This window comes from Carassius auratus, chromosome 29 (assembly GCF_003368295.1).
Source record: "Carassius auratus strain Wakin chromosome 29, ASM336829v1, whole genome shotgun sequence".
NCBI classification, from domain to species: Eukaryota; Metazoa; Chordata; class Actinopteri; order Cypriniformes; family Cyprinidae; genus Carassius; species Carassius auratus.
Window position 1 is genome coordinate 1420352 of NC_039271.1, and position 23742 is coordinate 1444093.

The following is a 23742-nucleotide window of genomic DNA, read 5'->3' on the forward strand; positions in this document are numbered from 1 at the left end:
ATATAATTTAAAGATGTAAAATAAGTTTATTAGAGTGAAGAAACGTTAAATAAAAGGACTTAAGAAAAATGTTATGCAGCGAAATATGTCCTGTACATATATTGTGTATATATACAAAGTATTGTATATATGTACAATATGACATTAGACTCAAATTGGTATGATGATAATATCATTTGTAATTACATTTATATTAAAACATACATTATGAACATTTTTTCACATAATTTCTTAGACATATTGTAGAGCCATTAAGCCACATAACTTTCATTAACATTCGCCTCATTACTCATCAATTTCCTTCAATTTATGCAAATTGTAAAAATATGTATATTTCCAGGGTACCTTTGACTTAATGATATTTATCCAACTTCAACTTATTATTTATACAATGACTATTACTTTAAATTCTTACCTTCCAACAAAGAGACAGTCAACAGTTGCTGTAAAGAAACATCTGAACACCTGTAAATGCAATAGTAGTTAACATCTGTCTACAAGAATGTCACTTTTTGTATTTATTTATATGTTACTTAACATTCAGCTGACATTGGTAAAATATATTATCAATGACAGTTTAACCTCTCTAGGCTTAAGGTTCAGTTTAACACAGCTTTGCCAAACCAGTATATAATAAGGTTCAGAGTATCTTTTGCTGCTTGTGTGTGAGTGTGGAGGGACACTAGTGTGCTGGTGTGGTGGGCGTTTTGTTCAGTCCAGATTCAGATTACGGTTAAAGTCAATTGTTTGTAAAGGACACAGTGTCGCTTTCTCTTTTAATGAAACAGCATTAATATTTCTTAAAATGTTTATTTTTTATTAACACAGAATAAAGGAAAAATCATACAGGTTCTCCAACATGAGGCTGATTAAATGAAGCTTAATTTTCTTTAAGACTTGGATTACTAAAAAATGAAAACCCGACTGCGACCAAAGGATTGTAACAAATGCGATTAAGAATATTATGAAGTGAAAATTATTCAAGCATTTTAGAAAATGTAGAAAGGCATCATTTTCTAATAAATGGAAATAACAGGTGAGATTGCCTCTATCATGCTCCGAGGGTTACACCTTGAAACTCTAAACGAGAGTGAAGAAGAAGTAAAGGATGGAAAGAGCGAGTGAAGGAAGGAAGGAGGGGGAGGGAATAAGGGAAATTCATTAAGTGTGGTGAAGTGTACCATTTTCATCAAAGGCAGAGATCATTTTAACTCCATAAAGAGCCTGAGATTAGGGGCTAAGGGGGGCTGTGCCGGGTGACTGACTGCTGACTTCATCACCTGTGCCGTGATGCTAAATATAAACGCACTGTTTTGAACCAAGGCAGCTGGGAGTCTTTGCCATCTTATCAGAAACTCTTTATGGCTGTTATTCTGACAACTATTTGGCCACTAGAGTACGTTGTTTCCATAGTTACCTTGCATTCTTGTTCACCTGAGGGATTGTAATCAAGGAGCAATTCTGACCAGTGTTTTTTTATTTATATACTATTATTGTTTGTATAGTTTCAGTTTTGATTTTAACTTCAGTTTACGTTTTAGTAATTTCGTTATGTGCTTTTGATATTTTATGAATGTTTCTTTTTTTATTTAGCTTTAATTTATTGGTAATACTTTACTGCATGCATTATAATTCATTACATAGGCATTCATAATTATAGGAATTATATCTTTTCATGAACAATTACAACAAAACGCATAAATCCAACAGTAATTTTAATGCAATTGAAATGCATTATACTATTGGCAGATTGCTTTTTACATCTGAAATTGGTTTCTGCGTTTACACTTTTTAAAGGTTTAATAAAGAATAGATAAATATTATAATGTATAACTGTGGTTACAATTATTCATGAAATCATACAAAATGCATAATGTGTGTGTGTATATATAATTTGTTTTTTTACAGGTGTTTTACATGTAGAATTTTGCACTTCATTGCATCGTGTTTAACGGTTAACAGAAATGTCTGTAAAATTAATGGATAATTTTAGTATAATACATTATAAATAAAGGCTTTAAGGAGCATGTTACTGATTTATTTTCACTTCAGTTTTAGTTAAAAAAGATAAATGTTGTACTTAAACCTAGTTTCCAAGGCAACATTTCTAATTTCCATATTAGTTTTTTATCTGATATTTATATTTTATTTCCATTAATCATCAAAATTATATTTACAGCAATAAATCCATTACAGCTGTGCAATAGTAATTCCATTTACAGAAAGCAAGAGTCTTGACCTGAATCTCTTTCTACCCAGAATCCTCAGGGCCGTGTGCATGTGTGTGACCAAAAGACAACGTGAAGAGACCTCTGATTCAGTAGTAAGTACTTAAACACACATGCCTTTTGTTCCCCCATAATGTGTGCTTAGTTATGACACACAAACAATGATCTCCAGGATACAGAATGACACCCTTGCTTTCTGAGGACACTTTTGATGCGGGGGAGAGATGATGGATGTCTCGAGTCGAGGGCAGCTTCCTTTCTGTTGCTCTCCTCTGAGTCACAAACACTAACATGCACACACTCATTTCAGGTCAAACCCTGGGCACAGAATAAATGATCAGTGCTTAGAGTTTTGATTGAGTTTGGACCATTATAGAAATACTTCTCTCTTCATCATATAGATTTTAATGTACATAGTAAAGATAATATAGAGCTATTTGTTACTGTATCATACAATGCACATTTTAATCAAATCCAGCTGGCAGTGACAGTGGAAAAATGAGTTTTTATCGCGCCATCTAGTGGTAATAAGCTCGCACTGAAACTTTAAATAGCTTTATTATAAGGATGAGAACAAAGGTCAAATAATAATAAGAAACGATACATTTTGTAATGAAACATTCACATATGCAACAAAATACCGTTGATTACTATCTGCTTTAAATAATTGGGCTGCTCTTCTTGGTTAACGCGGTTGTCGAGCTCCACAAAAGGGTCATAAAAGAAGTCCCCTGTGTTTAAAGTCTTATAAAGTAATATAATAGTAATATGATAGGAACAGGCCGCAGAAAACATCGGCTTCATTCTTCCAGCTACCCAATATTTAAAACTGGCGCGTCACGTGGTGCGCGAGAACAAATTAGTTGTGTGCAGTTTCTTCTGCTCCGCCTACTTCTCCTAATATGGCATCGGGAAGGCTGAACTTCCGATTGCATGCAAATAAAAGCCATTCCTACAAAATCTAACATATTTTAACATAGTTTATTTCGGTCACAAAACGTTCGACGCGGATGATTAAGCTCTCTGAATCCTCTAATCAGTTCAGTCAGTTTCTTCAAAAATTGTTAATTAAAGAGACTCGAAACCCATGCTACTTCACTACACAATACTTTTGGAAAATATAAAAATATTGCTGTTTTTATGTAATATTTATAAAAACGGAATTTTAAAATAACTATCCTTGAACTTGAAAAACAAAAATAAATAAATAATTAAATAAAACCCTTTACCTAGATATTTCTTGAGATATGGAGATAATACTCAGATACTCACTTAGTAAATTAGTCAGTCATGTTGGCATGCATTGGTTATATTTATTGAATTTCCAATCACTTTCCCATGGGCATATCTGAGACACTACACAAAGGTGAAGTCCAACTTCGATTAATCAAACTTCCATCAGGCAACAGATAGTCTGACTAAATAACTAACAAATGTGTAGATGAAATTATAAGCACTTATCATTGCTGCTACAATATCAGATTTTGTTCACCAGACGCAAGCTTTCAAGCTCAGGTACCTTTTGAGAACTTGCCAATGTCCCAAAATTGTCTACTTGAATAATTACTGCGATTATTTAATAAATGAGACCGTAAACTACAAGATGTGATATTTTCACCTTTCAGCGAACACAATGAGTCATTCACAACATTCACAGATAGACTACATGTGTCCTCCAAATGCTGCTAAAAACAAATCAAAGAAATATACAAATAATCCACCCACGACCACCCTGAAATTCTAGACGAAATATTTATTTAGACAACCAAATGCATGCCAGAAACACCAATTTTACATAACTGACAGCTCCCCTCTCCTGCTTTGTAGCACCAGCCAGCTCCAAATCATCTCCATCTGGGACAGGCAGTGAACTGGAGAGCTAACTGGTGGATATACCTCTGTATTGCATTGAAATGACATTTGTTGGGGGACACTTGTATGTGTGAAAAGACTGTAGACCTATAATACATAAAAGGGACAGGGTGTGTCTAGATGCAAATGGCAAAAATATTCACATCTCATACATCTTGCATGGCACAGAAATGACGTTTCGTATGACACACTGACAATAAAAAATAAAGATGTGCAAAGGCAGACTTCACATGCAGTGTGTTCTCAACGGCATCTAATCTGACCTAACCCACACTTTTTTTTTAGGGACATTCACAGCTAATCATTGGAGATGATTTAATATTTTTTGTTAGTTTTGTACAATGAAGTTATAACAAGACCTAAAAGAATATAAGCTTAAGAGACTGAAAAAGAAAGAACAAATAAAATTAAGAAAGCATGTGAAACTCAAATAAAATGATACAGATCAGCAAACAGCCTCATCTTCAACAAGAATCTGAGCCTAAAAACAAATAATTGGTCCATATATGTGAACTGTGGCCCATTGTCCACATTTACAAGTGAATAGAAAAAAAATAATATCAAAAATAAATGCAACCCTTTGAACAATAACCAGCAATAAATAATTAAGTGGTGTTCCGCTGTATATATATATTATGTACATATACTAGGGTCACTCAGCTTTCAGCCTAACATAGACTGATTTAGCAAATTAATGACAAAAACATATGAAGAATGAGTAATAATAATTTAGAAATACACTACAGACATAATGGAAACATCTATAAACATCTTTCAAAAGATGTTCTTTCATTTTACGCAGCCGACATTTAGAACGATCATCTAGACGGCTGTAATCCGCAGACAGTTCGACTATGCAACTGGCTTGGAAGAGCTTGTTCATTCAACTCATGCACGTTGTACTTGAAAACGAAATTTTGGCAGAAATGGTCACTACAGTTGTTGACATTTTTTAGTCAGTCAGGCCCACTTGATTATCTGAAACATAATTAACACAAACATCCAAACGCTTCGGAGGATCAGAGGTTAGACAAGCTGGTACCTTGGCATGCCTTATTTTCACCTTTGACCAATTGTGTCCGTAATGACTTAGTGTTGTTCTATGTACAGTACAATGCTTGCTCATATATTACAGTCTTTACAAATCTAAGCAACTGGCTTCCAGTTTTCCAGGTGCCTACTTCACCCCATTATGTCTTTTTTCATATTTTGCCATATCGACAAAAGAGTTTCCTTTGAAATCATCTTCTTTTTCCATTGGCACTATCCCATCGTATTGCAAAGGTTTTTTTGGCAAACGACTGTTTTGCGTCCTTTAATGAAAACATCACGTGTATGATGTCGGATCTGCAACACTAGTAGTGTAAAAGGTCTTTGCTGTCACATCACAACAACAAAGTCAATGTGCTTTCCCTAGTGAACAAGTAACGTGAGTAGGATTTCTAGCTGAGTTCACCGTTTTTGAGTTTTGTGCTATTGATTATGGCCGCACTGCACGTTAGTCTGTTGTATGAGTGACTGATGCAGATGTTTACAAGTGTCTATTGAGTGTTTGTGAGTATATCTCACACGCTGCGTGGAGGTCTCTGCTGTTCGTGGGTCCTGCGGTTGCGCCCCCTCTTGTTCTCCTGAAGCTGTTTCCACTTGGCTGTGTTAGGAGGTCCTCTTTGTGGGGTCTGGGTGCCTCTTTTACCCTGGTTCGGCTGTGCTCTTTGGCTCTCGGGAGCACTTTGGACCTTTTGCGTGCTCTGAGTGTCCGGTTTGATGCTTTGGCTCTCTGTATCCACGGTACTTCCCGGGATTTGACTTCTTTGCAAACCTGAGGACTTCGGGAGAATCTGAACCGTTGGGCTGTTCGGCACTTTGGGTATGTTTTGGGCTCTTTGCGTCGGGTTCTGCAAAGTCTGAGCCGTCGTTTGAGGGGTCTTCTCTGATTTTGTACCTACGCCAGCTACAGGGTTGACTTTGGGGGTTTTCTTTCCCTTAGGCTTCTTCTCACGCTTCCAAACGCGCTCGCAGAACTCGTCCACGCTGTTGAGATCTGGGTGCTCCAGCAGGCTCATGAAATCCCGATACCAGAGTTTGTGTTTGGGGGATGGATCCTTATCGTTGGCGCTCGCCCGGAGAAGCAGCTCGCCCACACGCTGAGCTGGGATGACCTGGAGATTAATACGCCGCAGTGGTTGAATGAAGCCGTGCTCGACGGCATGGCAGTGGTACACTCCTGAATCGGCCTGGGTTAGACTTCTGATCAGCAAACCCTGGCCAGTTAGACTCAGCCTTTCATCAATCACAATCTGACATCGAGAAAAAAAAACCAGATTGAGTTTATTAACACTTTTTCATAGGTTTTGACCTCAAAAATGGTCCCAGACCAGAACTTTGAAATCTGAGGTTACATCTGGGGTGCGAAGAAAACTAAAACACAGTTGGGGGATTTTCTTACACAGAAGGAAGGCTGAAATCTGATCATTATTGCATTTACAAAATGAGCGTCTGGGGTGAGGTGTTACTTTAGCACTATTTTTTGCCTGATAATATCTGAAAGAGAAACACAGCTGGTGTATGTGTGATGGTTGCTGGTGTGGGGGTCATGATGTCATATCCTGTTCAATAAAATACCTTAATATACTAGTAATAATAACATTCTCTTTCTCCTTCATAAAACAGTAACATTTTACTTAGGGTGCGATTTACATACAATAATGATGAAGTCTGTTATTTTTTTATTACTAGTAAAATATGTAACTATTTAACAGTAACCATTATAATATCCCAGTGTATCTATAAAAATGAAAACATTTTTATGATATGAAAATCCCTTCTGTATATACATCATTTTTTATTTTATTTTAATTTATAAACCTTGATACATTTTCTTTAGGATTTAAAAGATAGTATTTATTTGAAAAACATTTTTTCAATTTAAAAATGTAATGCATCCTTGTTGAATAAAAGTAAAAAAAAAAGGACTGCCCCCCAACTTTTGACACAGAAATGACATCTGTAAAATTAAGATTAACAATGTTCTATCTGCATTCAGGAAAAAAAAACTAATACGTTGGATAGATTAGACAGAATAGCAGTAAGCTTTAAATTATTTCAACACAGTGTTAGACTGTTAAAACCGTTAAAACTGCCAACTGATCTAATGCGTGAAGAATCTGGAAACTAACCACAGTAAGAGAACTGGGAAAAAACGGTTCAAATATATTTAGTCATTTATATTCTTTGTATTGCATTTTGATCACCATAATCATAAAGGCATTAAAGGCATGTCTTGCTGTGTGTGTACCTCATGTTTACGCTCATCATTGGGTCTCTGGAGCTGCCAGTAGATTAGCGCTCTCTGAGACTTTGGGCTGCATTCCAGAAACATGCTGCTGTTCTCTACACCATACACACTTCTTTCCTCCACACTGCCGTATCCTTCCAGATCATCTAACACACACACAAGGAGGTAATGTTCAGTCATTTCCAGCGTGCTGAAATAGAACGTGTATCAGTGGCGCCTACACATTATAATGCTTCAATCCTTCGCAAATGTTCAGGCATGCTGACTTCCTTCTAATGTGTTGCTGATTGTATCTATTAACATTTAGTTACAGGAGGTGCAATATTAGTAGAACACAACTGCACAATGTTCAATACATTATAGAACAGAAGACATGTAATAAAGGTCTTTTCTGTATTATAGCCATTTTTCATGTATTTGACTCATATTGTTTTAGGCAACTAATTAATTATGTCTGATCAGAAATCAAGGTATGTGAATATACTTACCATTGTGTTGCAGATCAGAGCACTGAGAAAGAGGATCACCATTTCTGATGTCCTGACGTCTTGTTCTCCTGTTAAATGATAAAAGATTGGATTAGAAGTGTGATGTGACGTAGCCTTCTGAACACTGAAATTGATCCTCGAGTTTAGTATTCGCAACACTACTATCCTCAGACCACTAGATGGCACTGTTGTTTCAATCAAACAACTACCGTATTGTCATACAGACTTAAGGATGATGTGAGATTTCTATGGTAAAATACTTTAGCTCTATAAAACAATAATTAAACCATTTGGGTAAACAATGTGCCTCTGTGGTACTTTAAACATTGCCCAATACAGCAACACTGACTCATCCAGAGGGGAGGCACTATCTGTTTGTCCCCATAAAGGCAGAAAGGGAAACAATTTCTTGTGGTTCTGCTAAACCGTACATCACACTTTTAGATGCACGGAGGAAGGAATGTGTTTAATGTGTTGGTGCCCCAGTTATAATTCAGAAAAATGATTCATGGAGAGATCTTTCATGATGAGTTCCAAAGCTCAGAACCTTCATATTTGTTAAAACAGCTCCTCATGTCATTTTCAGCTAAGAGAGCCATTCAGTCTTCATCAGAGTGTTTACAACAGTTCTGTGCCACTTTAAGAGAACAACTTCACCTCTTAAATGCTAACATGGGCCAAGGACTGAGCCAAGGCCAGCACTCTTATCCATTCACAACTGTATTGAAAGACTGAGAAGATTTCCTGTGCCTGACTGAAAACATTCAGGATCTGGTGTGAAGAATGGTTGTGTGGAGTATATCTTAGGGAACGATAAGTGAAATCTGAAAGCTTTCTCGCGTTTAAAACAGCCTCCTTGTCATTTTTAAAGATCTGTCATTTATTTTCCTGTTCTGTTCTTGTATTTCAGTGCGTGGCTCTCTGTGTCTTCTCATTTCTGTAACATGTTTTGCTAAGGCGTGCACACACACACACACACACACACACACACACACACACACACACACACATTCCTCGACTCTGGCTGTCTTGGCACGTGCGGGAGGTGCAGTAAGGACGTCTGTTTCGCATTTCAGGCACACTGAAAATATTTGGAGTGGCGTGGACCCTCCTAGTGCTGTGGACCATAAGGGTGTGTCGAGAAAAATATATATTAAATATATTTACAGTGGGTACATGGCTTATTGTGAGCATGTGTTAATAGGGTGTTTAAAAGCAGCCTGTATACTTGGACCCAGGTGTTTGTGCTTGTCAATGCATGTGTGTTAAGATGCAGAAATTGTCGTGCACTAAACACTTAAACAGTAAATATGGTGCCATAATTCTGTGTTAAAATGTCATTTACTTAAAGGGATAGTTTTGTAATTTACGCACCTAAACATTTTGAGACAAGTCTCTGTGTTTTTGTCCATACTATGAAAGTCAATGGGGTCCAAAACAACCCCACTGGACAAAAAAATATTCAAAATATTTTATTTTGTGTTCTACGGAAAAAAGGATGTTTGTTTTTATTTTTGGGTGAACTGTCCATTTTAGAATATGTACGGTAATTTAATCCAGATTCTGAACTGAAATGTTACCAAAATGTTGAAGAATACAGATGTCCTCATTGTGCTTACCTCTTAGCAGTCGGAAAATATCGAGAGCACTCTGTCCCGTCCCAGGCACAATATGGATCTCTTGCCAGGCAGCACTCGGCACAGGCCTTCCCGTAGACCTCACAGCGGTGCAGGGGCATCTGGGAAATCCCTAAATCTGACCCGAGGTACAGCTGTTGCTGTTGACAGATGAACATATAAGTCTATTAGGACACGGTTTGCTCTCTGCTAATGGCTGGTGAAGCGTAATATCAAGCAGTCGTACTTGTTTAGTGGAGAGCTCCATGGCAGTAATAGGTGTTGGCTCCTAGAAGGGAAAACAGAAAAAGTTTAATCTCATTTTAAGATCTGAGGATATTTTTTGTGATGACATGCTGTGACTGTGCAGACAGATTTATGGGGGAGCAATTAAATGTACTAAGGTGAAAATAATAGTTGGAGGATTTCGATTCCAATAGCAAGCAGAAACGCACAGCTCTCTGGGTAATGAACAGTTGGCGCTCATACCCTGAACACCGTCATCTCTTCCAGCACCACTTCCTCCAGATCATGCCAGCTTTCCCTGGGAATGGTCACCACCTTCAGCACAGTTCCTAAATCTGATTTAGGATTAGAATTTTTTAATATTCATTATTTGTACATTATTTCTTATTAATTGTAACTTTAAAACGAACAGTAATTTTTTCTCTTGTTATAAAAAAATAATATATATATATATATATATATATATATATATATTATATATATATATATATATATATATATATATATATATATATATATATATATATATATGAGTTGAAATGACATGAAGGTGAATAAAAAAATTTAATAAAAATATTTTGTGTGAAATTCTTCAAAATAAAAGTCCTAAAAGGAGGTTTTTGAATCATTGTTGGTTTCCCAAAATAATCTTTCTATGAACAGTTCTTTTTTTTTTTCTTTGTGTGAAAGACATTTTAATAAACAATTTTTCACAATGTTTAATGGAAAGATTACACGGATGGTAAAGGTTCTTCATGGAACCACAGATTACAATAAAAAAAGAGTGTGGGGAAACTTCCAAGGGGGTCTCAAGATGACTTAAAATAAGACAAAACAACCATTAAATAAGATATTCAAGATAATCAAAGAAAATCAAGATATTGCTTATTTTATTGACCCACCAACAACTCTTTTTTTATTAAAGAACCAGAATTTCCACAGTCTTAGGAAAACATGGATATATGTGGACATTTTAAAAGAACTGGAAAACTCGAGTAAAAAAATCCATATCATTATCCAGTAAATCACAAGCAACTGGAAAAGTCATAGGGCCTTTGAATATTGTTGTAGAGGATAAGTCAAAAAGACTGTGGACAGTGGCTTTAAGAACTATAAAAGTGGAGTGATTTCTTAGCGAAAGGCTTTGTTCTGTTTAAACAGCAGTTATATTTCTTTTACTAGCCTGTGCCGATGAACATGACATCGTACTGGCCGTCCTCAGCTTCCACACGATCCACCACCAGCTGACTGAACTGGTACTCCACGTTCGTCCGCACTATGATGGGCTTCCCACCCATCGGTTGCACGGGGTTATGCATGGCTGGGTGCAGGCGTGCAAATGTGATTACATCATCAGGAAGGTCTTTGGTGGAATCAAAGCCTCCGAACGTTTTGCTGGGACACTATGATGGGGAAAGGAGGGGAGATTATTGATGCAATAATGTTTCAGTGTTGCATTCTGAATAATATAGTGTGGTTTTAGTTATTTTAGTATGCATTCAAAGTACTGTAGTAATGTATTTTTGCAAGGATGGGATTTTTCCAAATTCTGTTAAATGTCAAGGCAAACAGTTAGGCCAATAAATAACAGTGTATTACTCTTTGGAAGAATAAGGCAATAAATTCAATGATTTATTTGAATAAAAATGCACAGATATGAAGCTGTAGTTTCTCAGTTTTGTGTTAATGCCAAATATATTGGCCAGCACTCACTGTGCCAGGACGGGGGTATGGCACTCTGCCCTGGAAGGGAACCCACTGGTAGTTTGGCCCGTCCCTGTGGGCATATGGACCTAGAAATACCCTTCGGATGTCTGCCATACTGTACATGCATATAGCAGATCCACGGAAAATATTACTGAGCAAAGAAAAGGGGAGAATGGAGAACACAATCACTGGTAGAACACAAAATACATTATGTGTATATTTCCAGAAGTGTATATATCAGAAGAAAATTATCCATTTCAATGCGTTTAAAATATTTTAATCTAACAAAAAAAATCTGGACAGGATTTTTTGGACCAGGAATTGACAAAATGGATTGAAAAGTCTTTAAATGACAAGGGGTTGGAAGTGAAATGAAAAACAAGAGGGCTTGGCAACGTCATCTGAGTTTTTACATTTTGATGAAAGATCATAAAGACACATTTTAAATATGCACAAATGTATCACACACAATAAGACTAGAAATGTGTGTTAAGAAAGTTCATTTTGATTATATGTTTACTTTATTGTGTTAGATGATGTATAAAATTAGCATTTGTATTGCAGCGTACATGTGTGTATACAAGCACTTATTCCCCTAAACAGCCACGAGACCAAACAGACTGTGGTGAACACCCCTAGGCATTTGTAAAATGTTAATTAGCGAGGAAATCAATTAACCACAGGGCACATGAATAAACTAATTCCCCATCAATCAGTCAGGGTCCCACACATAAAAATGCACACACACGCATACATGTGCTTGCACACTCTAACACACAGACACACACACACACGAACATAGATAAAGCGAGAGATAAAATACTGATCCATCACCCCAGTTTTCAGGCCTCATTAAGTGGCAATATTAAAAGCAAGTCCCTAGAATGCCCTTCTATTCATTTCAGAAACAGAGCACTTAGAAAACCAATTAAAGCAGTCTAATTCTTTAAAATCCGTAATTGAATTTCCGAATGTTGTGTTCTCTGCATACATTAGGTAATCAGTGAGGTGGGAACACATGAACAGGATCTGCACGCTTTGGACGACCACCGCCTTGGCCTCTCTCGCTTTTTGACAGTGATTAATTGTGATATGTTTGTCCTCTTCCTCATCTCATGTTTACATGCACACACGCTTCCATACACGCACACAGTGTGCTCATCCATCATCTTAAAAGTCTTTTCTTCTATTGAACACGGTTTATCTGCTTTTGTTACTGCCTTCACCCCTCCCCAACCCTCTGCTTCTCGCAAGCAGGGCCGGAGAAGAGAGTGTCTGGCTGGGAAATGAGATTCAGGTTACCACCTTAATCATATTTCCTCTGAGCTGTGGTGAGCTGAAGCTGAATGGGGAAACAGGTAAGAGAGGGCAGAGACCAGAATAAGGAGGAAAAGCGATGTGAAGCATCTGAGTCTAACCAGATTAATGCACTGCAAAGCTTCTAAAGGGCCAAACATATTACACATCGCAAAATCACTGACGTCGCATAAAAGAGAAGAGAAAGAAGGAAGAAAGGAAGGGAAAAGGTAGAAAAAAACGAGGAAAGGAAAAAAGTCCTAACTTATGAAAGTCATGACATTTGCCAAGTATGGTAACCCATACTCGAATTGGTGCTCTGCATTTAACCCATCCAAGTGCACACACACAGCAATGAGTAGGGAACACACACACTGTGAAAACACACCCGGAGCAGTGGGCAGCTAAAGATCCAGAGCCCGGGGGATCAGTGCCTTGCTCAAGGGCACTTCAGTCGTGGGTATTGAGGGTGGAAGAGAGTGCTGTTCATTCACTCCCTTCCACCAACAACTCCTGCCAGCACCGAGACTCTAAGCGGCGACCTTCGGGTAACTTGTTCAAGTCTCTAACCATTAGGCCACAGCTGCCCCATATTATAACACGTTTAATATGGTTAACTGTATGTATTTTAAGTATATGTGCATTACCTGGATGTAGTAAACACAGCGTATATCACTGGGTTCTTTGGGTCTTTAGCACTCATCAGAAACACATCCTCTGGAAGTTAAATAAAGAAACATTTGGAGTTATTAAAAGTGGATAAACACAACTTAAACTCTATTGACAGCATCTGGAATGTTGCAATGGAAGTTTATGGACCAGTTGTTTCTAGTGTGCCCCAGCTTGAGGGATGAGTAGAAACTGACAGCATACCAATGATGCTGTCAACTGAACTAATTCATGCATTTTCCCACAAGATTCCTTTGTATGCATTTCTGACTTTATATTAAAAATAATTATGTTCAGACTAAACGTTCATACACATTACTTACGCAGTTCATCAAAATGTGTGTCTATGCCACTGAGGCCCGGAACTGAGCATGTCAGCTTGGCTTTCAAGAAAGTTGTCCATTTGTTTATGAGACTCCTATGTCCACCCATGTCATTCTGGAAAAAAATCAAACAGATTGACCACGTTCATTAAAAATCACATAAAAGCTCTAAAATACAGACTTATAATGTGTGTCCAAATGCACAAATGCAAAACGTGCATGACTTTTGTTTCTGTATGTGATGATACCTTACACAGTTGTCCTATCCTGGAGATGGTAGCTTTGCCTGTATGTTCACCATCCATGGCGTTTTCTTTGAAAAACAGGAATATCTTGTCATCTTCAGGATTATCGCTCTCCGGGATCAGGTGTATTCCTAGAAACCTGGGGTCTGGAATACACACAATGCATCAGAACTTCAGTTTTCACTTGACTGTAAGAAGATACAGAAGAAACAGAGTTGTTTAAAAGACCATTCTGGGAAGTTCAAACCCACAGAAATGATTGCACACTTCATTGAATCCCTTTTAGCTATTCCAAAATGAGCCAAGGCCTCAATATCACCAGTTACAGGGGGATCACTCTTACCCAGCCGTGACCGCTCTCTCTCTTTCGCTCTCAGAAATGAAATGTAATATGTCCCCCACCCACGTGGGCGGCACACGCATAAAGCAACATGCAGAGCTGCATTACAGCGCAACAGACCCAACAGGATGTGAAGCTTAAATAGCGGAACGAACATTTACCAAAGACCAACTCTGTTCATGCACTGTGAGTGTGTATGTGCCCGTAGAGACGCCAATGAAACAGTGCCGCCCCTGTCATTCAATACACTGACTGTTTCCCAATGACATTAAGTTTGTTCCAGCCTCCCAAACTTTCGAATGTTTGCTCTGTAAAGGCTGATCCTCTTTGAAGTGTAGGAAGAATAACCATCAACAGTCTGATGATAGCGAGAGGCCTGTGTTTCTATTGATAAGGTTTGATAGAATATCCATGTGACTAATCCTCCAAACAAAACTGGGTCTTTTGTGCGAGAGACAGCTTTCAGAGAGGGTGAAATGGAATTAACGTCCGATGTATCCGTGGTAACAGACAGCGAGGATTAAGGTGAGATGAGCGTTTTCAAAAGCACCTTTCCTCGCGAATATAGGAGGGTATTGATGGCGTGGCCGCTGACCCTGTGTGAGGACTGAAACAAGAGCCACTCGCAGGGACAGTTGAGACAGGATTAACTTCATGGGAAAATACTGACCGATTCTCCTATCTTGATATTGACCTGCAAAAATGCAGGTGGGATGTTAGGGGAAACACTCAACACCCTGGCCAAGCTAATCTCTCCTGCAGAGATTCACAAAGAGGCTCTTTCTTTCTCTCACAGACACGGGCAGATAGACACTCACGTAAAGGGATGTAAAGTTCTGCAAGAACCCATATATCTACATGTATTTCACACATTTGGTCTTGGCAGACACATGCCTAGCAAAGTCACATATATTGTGTGATGATTTCAGCAAGCAGCTAAGGATAGAAACTTAATTTGTTCCTGAATAAATCAGTGTTTCTGAACAAATTTGTTGAAGAAATGACTCAGTGACTCATAAAGACCGTCACTTGATTAATTTCTGAACTGATCCGTTTGATTGAATGATTTAATCACTTGCTCACAAAGAGAGTCACTTGGTTCTTCCTAAATAAATCAGAGTTTTAAAAAAATTAGATAAATGAATGATTCAGTGACTCACTCACTGAGCAAATCAAGTGAATGAATGATTCAGTAACTCACTCAGAGAGTCACTTCATTCATATCATGGTGGGATAACAGAAAATATAGTTTACATATTGAAAAACCAGCCCCTAGTTATTCAGAATACAGCATTTTTACCATTCAGCCATCTAGAATCATGCTGCTCAGTTCTGATTGGATGTTGTGACCCAAGTGTTCGGAAAATGGCAAAGTCTCGTCCCATGAAGTCTGCTGATGTCCCAGAATACAGTTCTCCATCTGAGAAATAAAAAAAGAGTATGAAATCTCCAATCAGACCACTTTTAATACTGATTCTAAATCTTTAAAAGCCAAACAACACCATCTCTGACTAACTCACCAATCAGGAGGGATGAGGACTGCATCTTTGGATCATAGGGACTTTTCCCACGTCCATTCTCAAAGTAGCTGGCATCCAGTCTGAAGATATTGTCCTGAGGAAAGGGATAATGAATTAACCAACCACAGCAAGTCATGAATAGTAAACGGATGAGGTAATGGAGAGGTGAATGTCAAAAAGTGCCATTAGGATCTTGTTCAAGAGTCTCTAAATATTCAACAAGTAGCCAAAAAGAATCAAAAACATTAATAAAAAAAAAAAAAAAAAAGCTACTTTAGATTTGGATCTCTAAACTCACAGCAAAACAACTGCATTCAAGTTATCTTCTATTATGTTCAGTGCGCTCAAGCCATGATTAATTTCCCCGGATCAAATCATGAAATTCACTGACATTTTTCTACCATGTAAAGGCCATCTCATTTCCCACAGTTGAGGCACTTCTAAATAACACACTCGCTGCTTTGTGATGCCCTCATTTTCTACTTCACTAGGCCGAAATTGTTATAAGGGTAGATGTTAGCAGCAGACAGCCACCATTAATTTCCTTTTCATTCCTTTAAATGCTTTGGTGAATGAGCCTTCAAGATATGTATGCACATGAGCGCCTGAGTATGTTTTAGTGTCATTGCTTTCCTGAGATGGGAAAGAACTGGACTAAGAGAATTAATTGAATCAATTATTGATACAGCATCAAGATTGTGTGTTTCTGTGTGTGTGTGTGTGCGTGTGTGTCCATGTGTGTGTTGTGTACCTCTGCTCGCTTGCCTATCTCCAGGTAAGAACAGATAGGATGGAAAGCTCCGGTGCCACATATGTAAATATGTGTCTGGTTATACGGCTGCAGCACACGCACAAAGTTTGAGCATTCTTTCTGAAAAAGACACAACATCAAAAAAAAAAAAAATCTGTTAACCAAAAAAAGATACTGTATAATATACAACATTATATAAAAATCAATGAAAAAAAAATATGACAATTTTTCATAATAAAATTAATTAATAATAATAACATTTTAAAAAAAAAAACTATATTTAGTGACCAGAACTTGGATATCGAACATTAAGCAACCTACTTTTGCACAAGCAAGAACCACACAAATTATATTGTAAAAATGTAGTTTACAACTTTCATAATTTCTCACTTTTAGACTCTCTTGTACTGCACATACATTTTGAAAACCCATCTAAATTGACACAAGATCTGCAATAAATAAGTAAATGAGACATTTAAATTCTATGTAAACCTAATATTTAAGCTTTTAGTATCATTAAAATGCCTTTGAGTTCCTGCCGGCTGAGTGATGATGATCCCAGCTGTTTTATCCATCTTAATATCCTGTCAGCCAACTCTCATTAGTGCTGAAAGTGTGTGTGTGTGTGTGTGTGTGTGTGTGTGTGTGTGGTTTGGATGAAAGGTAAATGTACAGCACATGTCTTAAGGCCATCTGAATGAGTTGGTGAGAGCCGATGAGTGAATTGTTTCATGTGAATGAATTCTCTTTAACTCCCTTTCTTTTGTAAAATATGCGAAGACTGGGTTCACTAATAATAAACTGACACATTAAAAACACACTGCATGAAGAAACACACACCTATGCGCGCACGCACACACCTTTCCACAGCTATTCAGAAAATAAAGCAGGTCCATCTGTCTAAACACTGATGGTCTTGGCGCGGTGTGTGCCGTCTGAATGAGAGTTGTCAGTTAAGAGCACAGGAAAGGGTGTTGCCATCTCCGTGTGTGTTTTCACCACAAAAAAGACACATACATACTCTTATTCAGCACACACATGTGAAGAAAGCTAAACAGAAGAACACATAAATGCAGGCCCTTTCCCTTGATTACATCCAGTTCAGTTTAGTTTGTACAAGCTATTCAAAGCAGATAATAAATGCTTGCATAGGGCTGAGATTTTCTGGCGACATGTTTGGTTTTCTTATAAATCCAGTGACCTCAATCACCTGCAACAGCCAATCAGATCACTTCCTCACACATATGTGTGACCCATCTTGGTCAACCTACACAAAAGCACTTTAGTGTGCCGATGTAATGGCTTTTCCAAGGTAAAGGAAATGTGTGTATTCCTAGCATAATCATTCCATGTGCTCTATAAAATTCAACACTTCCTGCACCAGGAAAAATGTTTTAAATTTCCCATGGTCGTTATTGTTTTTAAGGTCCTTGCCTGCTCCAATAGAGCCAAGTGTGGTGTTCACGTGAGAGAGAGGTGGATGAACTGGCGCTCTTTGGAGTTTACTATGTATACAAACCTCAAGTTGTAATAACTGGGTGGTGTGCTGTAATTACAGTGTAACTACTGTGTAATTAGACACATATAACCCTTCTGTTTTATCTTCAAGGTCCATAAAGAAGCGGCCAAAGCTGCGAAGCAGAAAAGTGAGTGCACCTTCATAAGCGTGAGAGATATATGATTCCCTTTCAGATAAGATAAGCAAAGAGTGTTGGGGATTACGATTTAGACACATCTGTAATTATGTACAATACTAACAACACAGTAGTGACTAATTTCATTCACACACGAGTGAAGTCATGAAAAGATAATAACAGCATAGAGCTTGACAATGTCAAAACTAATGCACAGTTTCTTTTAAAGTGCAGCCACTGTGGAATTGCAATCTGCCACTTTAAAATATTACCAGGACTTTACACGATTACTTAACATAAATTAGATGAAAATATTCAGAACTTTATTGTAACATCAATGCAAGCTTCTTACTTTTCTTTACAACAGAACAGATTTTTTAAAAGATCCATGCTGTTTTGTGTTATTAGATGAAGAAAAAGCTTCGTTATAGTGATTCGTGTTCCCGTTGACTGGGTCCTTTTTGCCTTTTAATTAATCTTCATTTGCTGAAATGTGTCGCATGAAAAAAAAAAAGAAGATCACTTCAGTGACTATAATATAAATATATATATTAAGTAGATGGTCACATCAAACAACACATCCTCAATAATTCCTTGTAAATTGTGTATTTAAGCATACAGTATTGAGACTTGAACTTGAATGAACACAGACATGAAGTGTGCTGCTGAGATATTTAACCCTCATCTCATGAATCACCAAGAGTTTCGAATGAACAGCGAGGCAGTTGTACCAGCTGTCGTTTTGGGCTTGTTTCTGTCTCGGCTGGCCAACGCAAATGTGAGAATGAAGAGATTTATGGAAATGCGCTGGTAATACCCTAATCACACATTCAAGCACACTCACTAGCAGCTTTCAACAACTGAACAAACATTTTCACAGCACGCAAACACCATTATTCTGAACTGGTGAATTTGTGTGCATGTAACGCCAAATAAACCCTTCACAGCCAGCGCCAAAATCTATGGTTCTTTCCGGATTCATGTGGTGATTCCAGAACCTCATTGCAATATCAGGTGACTTTATTTAAGGGTGTACGTCTCAGAAGTAGGTCTGGTGAGTTATCTCTAATAACCCTGCTCCCCTTCTGCCCCCCATCTCAGCGGGAACCCAGCCGTGAAATTACCATCAGATACAACACACACGTACAGAGCGAGCAAGAGCCGGGTTGATAAATAAACCATTTCTGTTTTACAGAAGGGCCAAGGGTTGCTGCTCGATCTAAACGCAGAATATAAACTCTCGAGAGGAACAGAAGAGCGTGTGCACCAGCAAAACTCCATCGCTAACGGCAATCAAGCCAAAGTGCACATGCAACACCCAGCCTGAGTAATGCAGGTCATACATACACACATAGTATAGGTTCTTTAATCAACACTTTTCTTATCATGAATCATTTATCATGCTCATGTTGCTTTAGAAAACCATCAAGAACCATGTTGATGGTGCTTTAGAAATAAAAAATTAAAAAAAAAGTTATTCAGATTATTAGTTCATTGATTCTAGAAAAAAAAAACTACTGTAGAAACATTTTTACTTAGAAAAAGTTAGTTAAATGGTAAGTAACTAATTTAATTAAACATGAAATTTTGAAGTAAAAAAATATAGTATGAAAACATTATTTAATAATCTTTACATTTTAATATTTTTTTTACAGTGGACCTATGAAAACTTTTCAGCCATTTTGTCTGCTGCTTTTGGTAAATTCAGGGGAATGCTTTTTTTCCATCAATAAAAATGAATGAATACATATTTACAGATTTGTATATTTATTTATACAAAATCATTCAACTGTTTGTAGTCAGCAAGTTTTTTATATATATTTTTAAGTTTCTCACCAAGGCTACAAATAATTCAATAAAAATACATTAAAACCAGTAATATTATAAAATATTAACACAATTAAATAAAACTGTTCTCTATTTTAATACATTTTTAAAATGTCATTTATTTCTGACATGGTAAAGCTACATTTTCACACGAACCTTGAAAAATCATTCTAATATGAAAACATGGCGCTCGAGTATCATTTATACTTTTTTATTACTATTATTATTAATATCATCAATGCTAAAAACAGTTGTGTTGGTTAATAACTGTGCGGAAACCATAATTATCCAGATCCTTTTCTGAACAGAAAGTTCTAAAGAAACTAAAATAGAAGATTTAGAATTGAAGATTGACTTTTTTTATTTTTTTCAAACAGTGAAAGTCTTTACTGTCACTTCTGATCAAAAATATCCTTGCTTGGTCCTTACTGAATTAAAGTATTAATTTCTTTCAAAAGAAAGACCCCAAACCTTTGAATGGCAGTGTAGATTTGAATATTACTGAAGTGAGTCACATACCCTAAATATACCCAAAAGATGAAGTATAGTTTTTTTTTTTAAGTTTACGTGTCACCCCACACTTACCCCAAGGTCTTTTCCAGCCCACTTGCATTCATCGCGTTTGGAAGGTGTGGCGGGCCAGGCGATCTATAAAACACAGAAAGAGAGAAGGTGTGAGAATGTGCGCAGAGCGAACACAATGAACTGCAAATGACTGACTAAGGCGCTCGGCATGAAACCTGGCTGTAAAAAAATCAACGAGTGCTGCCTGCCGTCCTTCTGCCACCTCCATCTGTGACGACGATGAAGACGGAGGATAAAAACTACCATTCGTCTTATCCCACGAGCACGAGAAACAATCACACACACGTAGGCCTACAGAACTGTTTTTATTCTGTTATCTTCATTTAAGATCTGATTCTTAAGTTATTCTGTCTGCAAAAATAATTTGGTTAGTTGCGATGATAATTATCTTTCAACAATGGTATTGCTGAAGTATGCATGTGTGCGTGAGTTTTCAATAAAAGCCAGTATTAACCCTTACAAGGATCATATATAAAGAGAACGGTCTGCAGCCTCCAGGAAAAAGAAAGCATAAAGGCAGGAGAAAGAAAGAGGAAACCAAAGTAATGGAATCCAGAGAGAGGAAGAAAGAGTGATTGAGAGAGAGAGAAAGAGAAGCATTACTCTGCAGATATGATCAGGGAATGAGAAACAGAGGGAGGCAGGCTGAGATCAAATGGGCAGATAGAAAGAAGGAGAAAGTGGACGCAGATCTGGTTGTGCAGCTAATAAGAGCGAGATGGACGTCTCTGATGACCCTGGGTTTCTCTGACACACTTCATAAAATCCCTCACCGATCTTTCTTGCTAAATGCAGATAGAGAGAAACAGCATGAACTACAATTCACAACATATTTTACTGCTAAAATGTGACATATTTCCAAGTTAAGAAGAATATTCAATTTGAAAAATGTAAAATGCAGTTTGATTTGATCATGAGTTACCATATCAAGCTGAGTACAAGTTTGCTTTAAAATGTCTGTATTTAGCTCATGATGAACACCCTGTGCAGCCTAAGTGTCATCAGCGGTAAAGGATAGCTGTTCGAAGATTTTGACTAATTCATTTGAATATGAAGAATTTAATCAAATAACATAAAACAATGAATGGCTCACAATAAGACCATGAATATACATTTATTTATAGTGATGTCAAGGCAAGCTGGTGTGGTGTGTCACCTGTTTGACGTCTCTGTTGATGTTGACCAGGTCAAAAGAGAAGACATGATCCTCCGCGCCAACAAGCAATCTCCCTCTCTCTTCATCCATCAGGAACGTGTCGTAACCTGAACTGTTCGCCAATCCAGTGAAAGTCACTAGATTACTGGATTCCAGCATTTCTGAAAGACAGAACAAGAGAACGAAGGCAAACATAAGTCTAGAATGTGAAATCCATTTGCATCCATTCAAAGTTTAAAAAGGTCCCACAATATATTGTCATTATATATTAAATAAATGATGTTATTTATTTATTTAAAATTAGATGTTTGAAATTGTCTATTTATTTAAATTAGTTATTTTTAAGTAACAGTTGAAATCATTAAAAAATATTTTTGTTTGAGGTTAGCAGAAAGCTTAACAAGAAGGTCCCATTATCTATTGCTGATTATTTTTTATTATAAAATTCTATATTTTAAAAAACTACTTTACTAATATTTATAATACTTTTCAATTGTTTAATTAATAAAAATATTTATTATATATATATATATATATATATATATATATATATATATATATATATATATATATATATATATATATATATACATACAAATAAATATACAAATATCTTAAAATATTTTTCAATATTTGTTTTCAGACACCTAAGGCTATTTGAAGTCATTTGCGGCATTTTCTGCATCTCTGAGAAACAAAACTAATCATGTGTTTAGTTACAATTTCTTTAAAACCACCTTGAAGGTTAGTGGACCACAACTGTATCTTTTCAACCATAGCATGAAAAGTGCTGAGGACAACATTGCATGATTGAATCACAAGGACCAAATCAAGTGTATGACCAGCTGACCCATGTAATCATTTATATGAGCTTAATACTCAAAATGATTTGTGTGCCCGCACACGCTGGGTTTAAGGTAGTATCAGAACAGCTCTTAAGCATGTTGGTATATACAGCTTATTTAATAAGTTCTTATTGCACTCTGGCACTTACATCTACATCTCATTTTAGCTTTAGATTTAGCATTTGTGTGTATAAAAATGGTGCAACATCATCATACAAGAATCTGATCTACTAATGTAGCCTGCTGAGTACATCTTTCAGCACTTAAAGTCTCCTTTAAATTAGGGTGCATCAATCTTACTTGCATGAATATTCTTAGTAAATCCCTCGCAGTGCACCTATGAAGTGACCACACACAGTTTGTTAGATTGCACAAGCAAATTAGTACCGCTTTATTTGGAATCTTTTTAGTAACTCAGGTCAGAAGAATAACTAATCAAGTAAAAACTACTGTTGTTATGGCAGACACAGCCAAAGAAACTATCTGCGCAACAGCACTAGACCAGACATTGTGAAAATATAATGACCTGAGACACAAAACCTGCCAAATTCGTCACTCTCCCTGTGAGTGAGGAAACAAGGTTGGATAAAAGTAAGAGAAGGCTGAAGGAAAAGAAAAAATACAACAATTAAAGAGGAGATGAAGTGAGAATGATAAGGAAGAAGTGAAAGAGAGAAACGACTTTGGAAAAGAGCTCGCAGGAGCCACCGGCCAGAACATCTGCTCATGGGAGAGGGTGAGGTCAACATCTCTGCAACGTTTCTGCAACACGCACACGAATCATAATCAACAGTGACACGCAAAGACTGCAGCTCCTCTCCAGAGCCCAGATCAATCCGCTCCTATAGTAGCCATCTGCGTTTCGCCCCGCTAAGATTCTGGACATCTGTGTGGTGCCGGGAGAGAGAGCGAGCAAGGGAAAGCGTTAAGGAGAAACAGACCATCCTTCCTTTGCCTGTGTCAATAACGCTGCATATCAAATGTAGAACAGCATTCCCACAGGACCGAATGCAGAACGGGCACGACTCAAGTCTGTCCATTCCTGCTGATTTCGTTCTTTGCTTCCAACACAAGAGTTTCATTAAGCAATCACATGCGA

At 37.3% G+C, this 23742-nt stretch overlaps 1 protein-coding gene across 2 annotated transcripts in view; it reads right to left on the reverse strand.

The window, feature by feature from the left end:
- Positions 1 to 3521: 3521 nt before the first annotated feature.
- The window catches only part of LOC113047817 (semaphorin-3aa), a 78168-nt gene continuing 57947 nt past the window's right edge, over positions 3522 to 23742 (reverse strand). For both annotated transcript variants that reach the window (XM_026209133.1, XM_026209132.1), the window contains exons 2-17: positions 21799 to 21959; positions 20643 to 20705; positions 16597 to 16716; positions 15846 to 15939; positions 15626 to 15745; positions 13989 to 14131; positions 13741 to 13855; positions 13396 to 13465; positions 11459 to 11603; positions 10929 to 11148; positions 9989 to 10080; positions 9747 to 9788; positions 9503 to 9660; positions 7884 to 7951; positions 7396 to 7541; positions 3522 to 6397 (exon numbers count right to left, since the gene is read on the reverse strand). In XM_026209133.1, coding sequence (XP_026064918.1) covers positions 5666 to 6397; positions 7396 to 7541; positions 7884 to 7951; positions 9503 to 9660; positions 9747 to 9788; positions 9989 to 10080; positions 10929 to 11148; positions 11459 to 11603; positions 13396 to 13465; positions 13741 to 13855; positions 13989 to 14131; positions 15626 to 15745; positions 15846 to 15939; positions 16597 to 16716; positions 20643 to 20705; positions 21799 to 21957 — 2487 coding nt within the window. In that variant the 5' untranslated portion in view covers positions 21958 to 21959 and the 3' untranslated portion in view covers positions 3522 to 5665. The remainder of the gene's footprint in view (positions 6398 to 7395; positions 7542 to 7883; positions 7952 to 9502; positions 9661 to 9746; positions 9789 to 9988; positions 10081 to 10928; positions 11149 to 11458; positions 11604 to 13395; positions 13466 to 13740; positions 13856 to 13988; positions 14132 to 15625; positions 15746 to 15845; positions 15940 to 16596; positions 16717 to 20642; positions 20706 to 21798; positions 21960 to 23742) is intronic.